At 42.7% G+C, this 11,966-nt stretch overlaps 1 protein-coding gene across 2 annotated transcripts in view; it reads right to left on the reverse strand.

Moving 5' to 3' along the window:
* atg4b (autophagy related 4B, cysteine peptidase) overlaps positions 1-11,966 on the reverse strand; it is an 81,252-nt gene that overhangs the window by 30,445 nt on the left and 38,841 nt on the right. For both annotated transcript variants that reach the window (XM_043701722.1, XM_043701723.1), the window contains 3 exons: positions 4,184-4,255; positions 1,211-1,309; positions 694-795 (listed from right to left, as the gene is read on the reverse strand). In XM_043701722.1, the coding sequence (XP_043557657.1) occupies positions 694-795; positions 1,211-1,309; positions 4,184-4,255 (273 nt within the window). The remainder of the gene's footprint in view (positions 1-693; positions 796-1,210; positions 1,310-4,183; positions 4,256-11,966) is intronic.

Below are 11,966 nucleotides of genomic sequence, written 5' to 3' on the forward strand. Positions count from 1 at the left end.
GGGGGGGGAGGAAGAGCAGGAGGTGAGGAAGAGCGGGAGGGGAGGAAGAGCGGGAGGGGAGGAAGAGCGGGAGGGGAGGAAGAGCGGGAGGGGAGGAAGAGCGGGAGGGGAGGAAGAGCGGGAGGGGAGGAAGAGCGGGAGGGGAGGAAGAGCGGGAGGGGAGGAAGAGCGGGAGGGGAGGAAGAGCGGGAGGGGAGGAAGAGCGGGAGGGGAGGAAGAGCGGGAGGGGAGGAAGAGCGGGAGGGGAGGAAGAGCGGGAGGGGAGGAAGAGCGGGAGGGGAGGAAGAGCGGGAGGGGAGGAAGAGCGGGAGGGGAGGAAGAGCGGGAGGGGAGGAAGAGCGGGAGGGGAGGAAGAGCGGGAGGGGAGGAAGAGCGGGAGGGGAGGAAGAGCGGGAGGGGAGGAAGAGCGGGAGGGGAGGAAGAGCGGGAGGGGAGGAAGAGCGGGAGGGGAGGAAGAGCGGGAGGGGAGGAAGAGCGGGAGGGGAGGAAGAGCGGGAGGGGAGGAAGAGCGGGAGGGGAGGAAGAGCGGGAGGGGAGGAAGAGCGGGAGGGGAGGAAGAGTGGGAGGGGAATCTACCTCACCTGGATGAACAAAGGAAATGAATGGATACAGGATTAATGACAAAGTCACTGGTTGGACCAACAGCCTTGTTCAATATGCTCATGTAGAGCACAGACACGCCAAATATCTTACCTATCTGATGAATGGAGTAGTAGCTGTCCTTTTTGTCAAGAAAAGCATTCAATATATTATAATATTCATCTCTTTGCTGTTTCCCATTTACCCATCTCCAATCTGCAAATAAGGAAGAGGAAATTAACTGAAGATAAGAAAACACAAGTGATACTGAAAGTTAGATCAAAGGACTTCTGAATGAGCAGGCAAACTGTGGCATGTTGAAAATCACAGTTTTGTTTCATTGGAGGGTGGAGGAACTGACAGGGTTGGGAATGAGAGGAAGAGAAGAGAAATCCAGAAAGGAGCAATGCCTTACGTGTTCAAACCTCAGGGATCAAACAACATAATCGGATTTTAGGGCCTCGAGTGAAACATTCCATCCCAGGCACTCAGTTAGTGGCTTGACAAGGACATAGAGATAATGGGACAATTTATTTCACACTATACATAACCCCAAACTTCCATACCCATAACCACACGTTCTGAACATAGCCAGAGACCCACTCACTAGGGGTCAGTTCTCAAAACTCACCTCGACCCAGATGTCTGCATATGAGCGCCTGAGCAAAGATCATTTGACCACATCGCAACATGCAACCCCAGCCATTATCAGAGGTTGGTCCTGTGCCACCTGTCCAGAAACAAAAGAATTCAACATATTTACCTGAATTTATTACTACCACATACAATGAACATGTCATACTACACATTTCTTCTGCACAATACTTGGCAAACAATGTTAACATGTAGAATCACCCGAGAACAGGAAATAAAAGGGAAACAAACTTCACAGCTGTCTGACCCAGCAGTGAACCTGCAGAGCGAACAGCCTCCGCCGTTTAGTCCTTAAGAGGTTTATAAAATCATGAAGGGCATAGATAGGATGAATAGCCAAGATCTTTTCTCCAGAATGGGGGAGTCCAGAACTCGATGGTATAGGTTTAAGGTGAGAGGGGAAAGATTTAAATTGGATCTCAGGGACAGTGTCTTCATGCAGAGGATGGTGTGTGTACGGAATGAGGAAGTGGTGGAGGCTGGTACAATTACAACATTTAACGGGCATCTGGATGGGTGTAATGAATAGGAGGGGTTTAGAGGGATATGGGCCAAATGCTGGCAAATGGGATTAGATTTATTTAGGATATCTGGTCATCATCGATGAGTTGGATCAAAGGGTCTGTTTCCATGCTGTACAACTTTGTCTCTAAATGATCACATCACTGGCCTTGTGTCTGGTGTCAGTGTTTTCTGACTTGTGGCCTAATGCTATCTGAACACACTCAAACATTTTGTCTTGGGGCTAGATTAGAGTGGTGCTGGAAAAGCACAGGTCAGGCAGCATCCGAGGAGCAGGCCCTCTTGCTCCTCAGATGCTGTCTGACCTGCTGAGCTTTTCCAGCACCACTCTAAACTCGATTCTGGTTTCCAGCATCTGCAGTCCTTGTTTTTACCATTTTGTCTTGGGAACACTAAGCTACTTCATGGGCAATTTGGCATGGCTAATCCCGCACAGCTTTGGACTGAGAGATAAAACTGGAGCACCTGGAGGAAACCCACACAGACACAAGGAGAATGTGCAAACTTCACATCAGCTATCCTCTGGTCATCCGGCACTTCAGCTGCGGCCAGTGGAATAATCTGGGACCTAGTCACAATGCAAACAAGGAATATTCCAGGCAATTATTCTTGCAAAGCCTCAGTAGCCAGCTCTCATAAAACCATTAGAAACGCCAGTACTCTCTGACAATGTGACAGGCCTAATTTAGTCAGGGTCCCAGGGAAGATCAACAAACCAAAAAAAACCAAACTTACTGCATGATGCAATGACAAAAGCCAGTGGACAGGATTTCACTTTTTTTTTTAAAAACGCTGTTACTTTTAATAGCCAAATTAGTATCAACATAAAACACAAGTTAACAGGAAAATTCTGGTCAATATAAATTATAAATAACAGTTACAAACGCAAAACTCATAGCATTATTGGGTACCCCACATAACATATTTAGTTTGGCATAATTTCAGCCACACATTAAAGTCCTTCAAGACACGATGGGCTGAACTGGCCGTAACAGTTCTGTGACTCTGAAGTACACAGACAAACCAATGCAACTGTCAGCTTTAAAGATTCTAAAAACTTACTTTAGAAATGATGGCCTGGGTTTTGCAGGAGCAAATGATAGCAAAACTGTCAGCAGTTGCTGTCATTACTCCTGAAACTCTCAGCAACCTCGGGAGCCAGTACATGCACAATTAGAAGTGATTTTGTTGTCTAAAATTAGATTAACAGTGGAGGATTAATCATTAGTGCCTTTTACTTCCTGGTTTGCTCTCTGTCAGAATACTTCACTGAGATTGGCCTTTTACACTTATTGATAACATCACTACTGTTAAAGCTCTGGAAAGCCTTGACTTGCTATTAGATTCAAATTAACAATGTCAAAGGGGAAATTCACACTAGAGATAATTAATAGACAGCTTTCTTAGAAGTCAGCAAGTCAACATAATTACTTCACCATTGATTGTGAGAACTGCGATAATCTTTATATCTTAGAACAACGATAGGCAAAGAACTGCAGATGCTGGAAATCTTAAACAAAAACGGAAACTGCTGGGAGAAACTCAGGTCTGGCAGCATGTGTGGAAAGAAAGCAGAGTTAACATTGAGTCAAATGACCCTTCTTCAGAACAGGCATGTGGAACTTACCTTAAGCAGTCTTTGTGGTGGCAAGTCATAGATGAAGAGAAAGCTAGGTAAGTGCAAGGAGGTGACAGGAATAGAAAGATGGGCTGATAGGGTAAAATAACAGATTGGGCAAAGGCTCATTAGGAACACAGGTAAAAACGAGGACTGCAGATGCTGGAAACCTGAGTCTGGATTAGAGTGGTGCTGGAAAAGCACAGCAGGTCAGGCAGCATCCAAGGAGCAGGGAAATCGATGTATCAGGCAAAAGCCCTTCATCCTGAAGGGCTTTTGCCCGAAACGTCGATTGTCTTGCTCTTTGGATGCTGCCTGACCTGCTGTGCTTTTCCAGCACCACTCTAATCCAGACTCACGAGGAACATAGACATAGGTTTGTTGGGCCAAATGGCTTCTTTGTGAAACACAGGAACAGGAATCAACCTTTCAACTCCTCAAGCCTGTTCTGTCTTTAATCTAGATCATGGCTGACAGGTACCTTAAATCCTACCAGGGGAGCTCTGGAAGCAAATGTCCTACCAGGGGAGCTCTGGAAGCAGATTTCCACAACTGTGTGTGGAGATTAATTTTCTGAAATCACCCCCTCTGACCCAAATCTAATTTTTCAAGTTATGCTCCCTTTCTCAGGACTCTTCCAAATTAACCCTACAGTGTCCTTTTGCAACTTTGTTTCCATCCATACTACTTACTATGCTAAATATGTTAGTATTGTCAGCAGACTTAGATATTCAGTTCCCTTTTCCTTCATAACACTTTCTGCAATGAGGATTAACCAAGCACAAAAGTAATCAGGTAATAACCACCTACCAATGGGAGAGAAATTCTTCCTGTATGTAAACCAGAGCCGTGAGGTGACATCTGAAAAGATCTCATCTTTATCTAGAGAGAGAAAAAAATAAAGAGATGAAAACAACACTCATTGGCCTATTTTCATTTGGCTAGAAGTCTGAAGAAGAAAGGAAAACTGAATTTGAATAATCTAATCGCAAGCATACGCTCAAAATGAGTCCAATAACTTTACAGCCAAATAGTTCCTTCATTTATAGCATAATCAGTGGTATATTGGTCAATAATATGACACCCAATAAGCACCATTGGAAGCCCCACAAACAGTAACGAGATAAGTTGGTGTGTTATATAATTGTAATGGCTGTGGAGAAATATCAGTCAGGTCACTGAAGAGGTGGAACAATTTCTCACAATCGGGAGCTTGGAATGGTTTAGTTTCAACACATCGATAAGGCCGTGAATTAACTTTTCACCAGAAAGACAGATCCTCAAACAATGCAACATTTCCTCAGCACTACACTTGTGTCATAGAGTTGTACAGCATGGGAACATGCCGACCAAATATTCTAAATTAATCCAGTCCCCATTTGCCAGCACTTGGCCCATATTCCTCCAAATCCTTCTTATTCATATACCCATCCAAATGCCTTCTGAATGTTTAATTGTACGAGCCTCCATCACTTTCTCTGGCAGCCCATTCCATACATGCACCACCCTTTGCATGAAAAAGTTGGCCCTTAGTTCCCTTTTATATCTTTCCCATCACCCTAACCTTTGCCCTCTAGTTCTGGACTCCCCCCAACCCAGGGAAAAGATCTTGTCTATTAACCTTGTCCATGCGCCTCATTATTTTATAAACCTCTATGAGGTCACCCCTCAGCCTCCAACACTCCAGTGAAAACAGCCCTATATATTCATCCTCTCCCTATAGCTCAAACCCTCCAACCCTGGCAACATCCTTGTAAATCTTTTCTAAACTCTTTCGATTTTCACAACATCCTTCCCATAGGAGGGAGACCAGAATTGCACGATATATTCCAAAGTGGCCGAACCAGACACACATGACCTCCCAACTCCTATGCTCAATGCTCTGACCAATAAAGGAAAGTATACTAAATGCCTTCTTCACTATGCTATCTACCCGAGACTCCATTTGCAAGGAACTATGAACCTGCACGGCAAAGTCTCTTTGTTCAGCAACACTCTGCAGGAGCTTCCCATTAAGTGAGAGTCCTGCCCTGATTTGCTTTTCCAAAATGCAGCACCTCAAATTTATCTAAATTCAACTCCATCTGCCATTTGTTGGCCCATTGGCCCATCAGCTCAAGATTCTGTTGTACCCTGAGGTAACCTTCTTTGCAGTGAGAGTCCTGCCCTGATTTGCTTTTCCAAAATGCAGCACCTCAAATTTATCCAAATTCAACTCCATTTGCCATTTGTTGGCCCATCAGCTCAAGATTCTGTTGTACCCTGAGGTAACCTTCTTTGCTGTCTACTATACCTTCCATTTTGGTATCACATGCAAACTTACTCACTATACCTTCTATGTTCACATCCAAATCATTTATATAAATGACAAAAAACAGTGGACCCAGCACCGATCCTTGTGGCACTCCACTGGTCACAGGCCTCCAGTCTGAAAAACAACCCTCCACCACCACCCTCTGTCTTCGAACTTCGAGCCAGTTCTGTATCCAAATGGCTAGTTCTCCCTGTATTCCATGAGATCTAACCAGTCTCCCATGAGGAACCTTGTTGAAGGCCTTACTGAAGATCATATAAATCAGGAATCATATAACAACCGGAATCGGTGAGCGGTGGAAATAGCCTCTTCTATTCAGCAATCATAGCACAAATTCGAGGCGGCAATAGAATCCTGAAATACGGTTCTTACAAGAGCCCCTTGATACATAGTTCTTACATATATTAAAATTCCATTACTATTGTTTACATTTTTTATCTATAGCACACAAAAGTTTGAAAGGCTTGTGTCCAGGGACACAGGAGATGGGTTAAAACGTGCTATATGCTGGCTGCTACGACAGATGGGATTAAGTGTGTCTGTCGAGTCTGCTTGCATAAAGGTCGAACGCCTCGTCCTTTTGCCTTTTAAATTGGAAAATGTTAGTAAAAATACTAGGCCTATATGCTTTCAATAAGTTAAAAATTGTACCTATATTTAAGAAAACATTAAATTGATTACTGCTGCTAGGTTGTGAGATTTATTTACTATTTGTCGGTACGGGTTTCATTCATTCATGCAATTTCATGGAAGCGCTGTTTTGTCAGTTAGTCTCTGAAAGGGATAATGGCCCAGTTAAAAGGTAATTAACAGGTACTTGGTAACTGGGGAATCTATTCAGGTCCAGGACATGGTTGGTAAGGGTTGATTAATATTATAAAGTTTGTGGAGGCTTGATGGGGATGGTATTGTTCTGAACACTGCACTTATTCAGAGGTAAATACTGCTTGTAACAAGGGCTGATAAGGTGTGAAAATGCAGTAATGGGTTTGAAAGGGTTGCTTTTAAATTTGGATCGTAAAATAAACTACAGAACTGCAGTTTTATGAATGACTGAATGAAACAGTTTTTTTTGTAAATAACGGGTTAGTAAAGAGTTATGAATGAATGAAAGGGAACCTGATATTAATGAATATAGCGGGGTGGTGGGTGAGTTAATAAAGAAAGCCTATAACACAATGTCTCACAACATCCATGCTTGGCCCTCATCAATCCTCTTCATTACTTCTTTGAAAAACTCAATCAAGTTAGTGAGGCATGATGGCGGCACGGTAGCTCAGTGGTTAGCACTGCTGCCTCACAGTCTCAGGGACCAGTGTTTGATTCCAGCCTCAGGCGACTGTCTGTATGGAGTTTGCACATTTTCCCCATGTCTGCATGGGTTTCCTCCTGGTACTCTGATTTCCTCCCACAATCCAAAGATGTGCAGGTTAGGTGAACTGGCCATGTTAAGTTGCCCATAGTTTTCAAGGATGTGTAGGCTAGGTGCATTAGTCATGGGAAATGCAGAGTAATTGGGGAGGTCTGGGCAGGATACACTTCAAAGGGTTGGTGTGGACTTGGGCCAAATGGCCTGTTTCCACACTGTAGGGATTCTATGATTCCCCGTACACAAAGCCATGATGATTATCCCTAATCAGTCTTTGCCTATCCAAATAAATGTAAATCCTGTCCCTCAGGATTCCCCCTAACACCGATAGCAGGCTCACCGGTCTATAGTTCCCTGCTTTTCCTTATCACTTTTCTTAGTGTCACCACATTAACAAACCTCCAGTTTTCCAGAACCTCACCTATGACTATTGATGATCTAAATATCTCAGTAAGGAGCCCAGCAATCACTTCCCCAGCTTCCCAGAGTTCTAGGGTACACCTGATCAGATCCTGGGGATTTATCCACCTTTATGTGTTTTAAGACATCCAGCACCACTTCCTCTGTAAAATGGACATTTTTCAAGATGTCACCATCTACTTCCCCACATTCTGTAACTTCCACTAATGCAAAATACTGGTTTTAGTATCTCGCCCATCACCTACTTACTGATCTTTGAGGGGTCCTACTCTCTCCCTAGTTAGCCTTTTGTCCTTGATGTATTTATAAAATCCTTAACCCTATTTGCCAAGCTATCTCATGTCCCCATTTTGCCCTCCGGATTTCCCTCTTAAGTATACTCCTACTGTCTTTATAGTCTAAGGATTCACTCAATCTCTGTATCTCTGTTGTGGATTCCTGACATATGCTTCCTTCTTTTTCTTGACCAAACCCTCAATTTCTCTACTCATCCAGAATTTCCTACAACTACCAGCCTTGCCATTCACCCTAACAGGAACATACTGCCTCTGAACTGTCATTATCTCATTTTTGAAGGCTTCCCATTTTTCAGCTGTCCCTTTATCTGTGCACGTCTGCCCCCAATCAACTTCTGAAAATACCTGCCTAATACTGTCAAAATTGGCCTTCCTCCAATTTAGAACTTCAACTTTTACATCAGGTGTATCCTTTTCCATCACTATTTTAAAACTAATAGAATTATGGTCGCTGGCCCCAAAATGCTCCCCCACTGACACCTCAGTCACTTAGGTAAAAACAATGACTGCAGATGCTGGAAACCAGATTCTGGATCAATGGTGCTGGAAGAGCACAGCAATTCAGGCAGCATCCGAGGAGCTTCAGCAAAATCGACGTTTCGGGCAAAAGCCCTTCATCAGGAATAAAGCTCTTATTTCCCAAGAGTAGGTCAGGTTTTGCACCTTCTCTATTTGGTACATTCACATACTGAATTAGAAAATTTTCTTGTGCACACTTAAACTTCTCTCCATCTAAACCCCTAAACGCTTAACACTATGACAGTCCCAGTCTATGTTTGGAAAGTTAAAATCCCCTACCATTACTGTCCCATTATTCTTACAGATGATGGAGATCTTCTTACAAATTTGTTTCTCAATTTCCTGCTGAGGATTGGCTGGGCGGTGGGAGGGGGGGGCTTGTACAATCCCAACAAGGTGATCATCCCTTACTTATTTCTCACTTCCACCCTGATAACTTCCCTGGATATATTCCCAAGAATATTCTCCCTAAGTAGAGCTGTAACACTATCCCTTATCAAAAACACCACTCCCACTCCTCTCTTGCCCCCACCCCCCCCTTTCTATCCTTCCTGTAGCATTTGTATCCTGGAACATTAAGCTGCCAGTCCTGACCATCCCTAAGCCATGTCTCTCATAATTGCTATGATATCCCAGTTCCGTGTTCCTAACCATGCCCTGCATTCATCTGCCTTCCCTGTTAGGCCTCTTGCATTGAAATAAATGCAGTTTAATTTCTCAGTCCTACCTTGTTCTCTGCTTTGTTCCTGCCTGCCCTGAGGTTTGACTTGTATCAGTCTCAGATTGATCTCTTTCCTCAACATCTCCTAAGGCAGACAAACAGAGAGGCTGTGTTGCCTGCTGGCTGCCGGACTCAAGGACATAGTCTCCAGTTGAGAAGAATTTTGAATGGAGAGGAAGGATCTACTGGAGTAACATGTTGGAAATCAAGCCCTGCTATTCCCACAGTCGTCACAAAAGTTAAAAGATTTTATAATATATGTAGAATTCTGACCCAGCTTGACAGAAAGCATAGAACAGGTTTCCATAAGTAGCAATTCTCCAAATTCAGTGGTCATTGCATTATTACGTTGTTTCTCAACAAGTTAGTCTCACCTAAATTATATATTATGAACTTCTACTAGAATGAGGTGATTGAACATTGCCCCAAGAAGAGAGCACTTCCAAGATTTTTGTCAAATGAAGCATTTGTAGTTGGATGAAAAAAACTAGAGCCAAAACAACAAAGCAAGATATGCATTTGAAATGTTAGACTACATCTGTCAGTATACCAGGAAATAAGGTGAAACATTGATAAAAACAATAGAATTAAAGGCTCCATGTACCATTTTGTAACATGGATGAAAAGCACAAATAAAAGTGAAAATATGATCTGACAGCCCTTATAGTGATGTGATTGCAAAGTGACTGTGCCTGAGGCCTAAACATTCAAGGGTATCTGAATTTCAAAAAGGGGGTGGGTAGCTGTGCTATAAACAATGAGATCAGTATAGTAGAGTGAAATGATCTTAGTTTGGAAGATCCAAATCAATTTGGGTGGAGATGAGATACATCAAAGGAAGGAAGTCATTAGTGAGAGTAATTGGTATGCCTCTTAACAGTACCAAAATGTCAATTTTCCTGCTCCTCGGATGCTGCCTGACTTGCTGTACTTTTCCAACACCACTCTAATCTTGACTCTTAACGGTACGGCAGAGTATACATGATGAAATCACGGGGTTCTGAAATAATCCTGGGCAATTTTAATTCTTCTATAAATTATGTGAATCAAATTGTCAAAGGTAGCTGAGATGATAGTTCACAGTGTATTCAGCAGAGTTTCTCAGAACAATATGTTCTGAAACCAACCAGGGAACAGGCCATTTAGATCTTGAAATATGGAATGAGACAATTATAGTCATAGAGATGTACAATATGGAAACAGACCCTACAGTCCAACTGATCCACGCCAACCAGATATCCTAAATTAATCTAGTCCCATTTGCAGCACCTGGCCCATATCCCTCTAAATGCTTCCTATTCATATACTCCTCCAGATGCCTTTTAAATGTTGTATTTGTACCAGTCTCCACCACCACCTCTGGCAGTACATTCCATACATGCACCACCATCTGTGTGAAAAAGTTGCCCCTTAGGTTCCTTTTAAAACTTTCCCCTCTCACTTTAAACCTATGCTCTCTAATTCTGGGCTCCCTCAAAGACCTTGTCAATTTATCCTATCCATGCCCCTCATGATTTTATAAACCTCCATTAGGTCACCCCTCAGCCTCCGACATTCCAGGGAAAGCAGCATTAGTCTATTCAGCCTCCCCCCTATAGCTCAAACCCTGGCATCCTTGTAGATCTTTCCTGAACCCTTTCAAGTTTCACAACATCCTTCCTATAGGAGGGAGTCCACAAACTGCACACAATATTCCAAAAATGGCATAACCAATATCCTGTACAACCATTAATTAATTACTCCTGGTAAAGAATTCTGTATGGAGGAATGATAACGATATGATAGAATTTCAAATCCACTTGGCTTAGTTCTATTATTATTTATAATCTTACAAAAATTGTCAACAATAGGTGCATATCTAAGAAATCTAAATGAGACTTAAAGCAAATCAACACATAAAGGAAGTCATAATGTTTTAGTTGAAAAGTGTTCAAAGGTTGATGAAACATCAATAACAAAAAATAATAAATTGCCTTGCCTTTTTGCACATTATCCCAAAGAATATTTGTAACATCCCTGGCTTTGTCAAAGACTTATCAAACATACTTTGAGTATGGCATGGAATTTTGGTAACCTAATTTCAAAAAGCATATATGTGCATTGATAATGGTGCACAGAACAGATGAGCAGTGAAAACAAGATGATGAAATCTTAATTTTTGAAGTCAAAAAACATGGTAACCATGGGAAATCTTGCCTAAGTACACAAATACATAATGGTGTAAAGATTGAGGAGTGTCAGAATGAGGAGTGTCAGGAAGACAGTTTTATGAAATGGGCAGACACATGATGAATACAGAGGAGCATGAAGTGATACCTTTTGGTGGGAAGAATGGAAGGAGGTAGTGTTTGAACAAATGGTTGAACTTTAAAGGGTATGCAGGAGGACAGAGACCTGGGGGTGTATACACAAAAATTTTTAAAGGTGACAGGATAAAATCGAGAAATGTTGAGAAAAACATTTGGGATCCTTAGCTGTATTAATAGCCTTATTAATAGCCTTATGGATAGAGCTTCGAAATACTAAGGGTAAAAAGACCCTCTTGGGAGTCATCTACAGGCCCCCAAACAGTAGTCTGGATGTCGGATGTAAGTTAAATCAGGAGCTGAAATTGGCCTGTCGCAAATGTCACTACAGTTGTTATGGAGGATTTTAACATGCAGGTAGACTGGGAGAATCAGGATGGTATTGGGCCACAAGAAAGAGACTTTGTGGAGTGCCTCAGAGATGGATTCTTAGAGCAGCTGGTGCTGGAGCCGACCAGGGAGAAGGCAATTCTGGATCTGGTATTGTGTAACGAACCAGAATTGGTCAGAGACCTCGAAGTGAAGGAGCCATTGAGAAGTAGTGACCATAATACAATAAGCTTCAATCTGCAATTTGAGACCATCGCTGAAGGTCTTGTCCAGAAAGATCTCGTTTTCTCGGATGAGCCTGAGGTCTTCGAGTTCTTT

Source organism: Chiloscyllium plagiosum, chromosome 13 (genome assembly GCF_004010195.1).
Source record: "Chiloscyllium plagiosum isolate BGI_BamShark_2017 chromosome 13, ASM401019v2, whole genome shotgun sequence".
In the NCBI taxonomy this organism is placed as follows: domain Eukaryota; kingdom Metazoa; phylum Chordata; class Chondrichthyes; order Orectolobiformes; family Hemiscylliidae; genus Chiloscyllium; species Chiloscyllium plagiosum.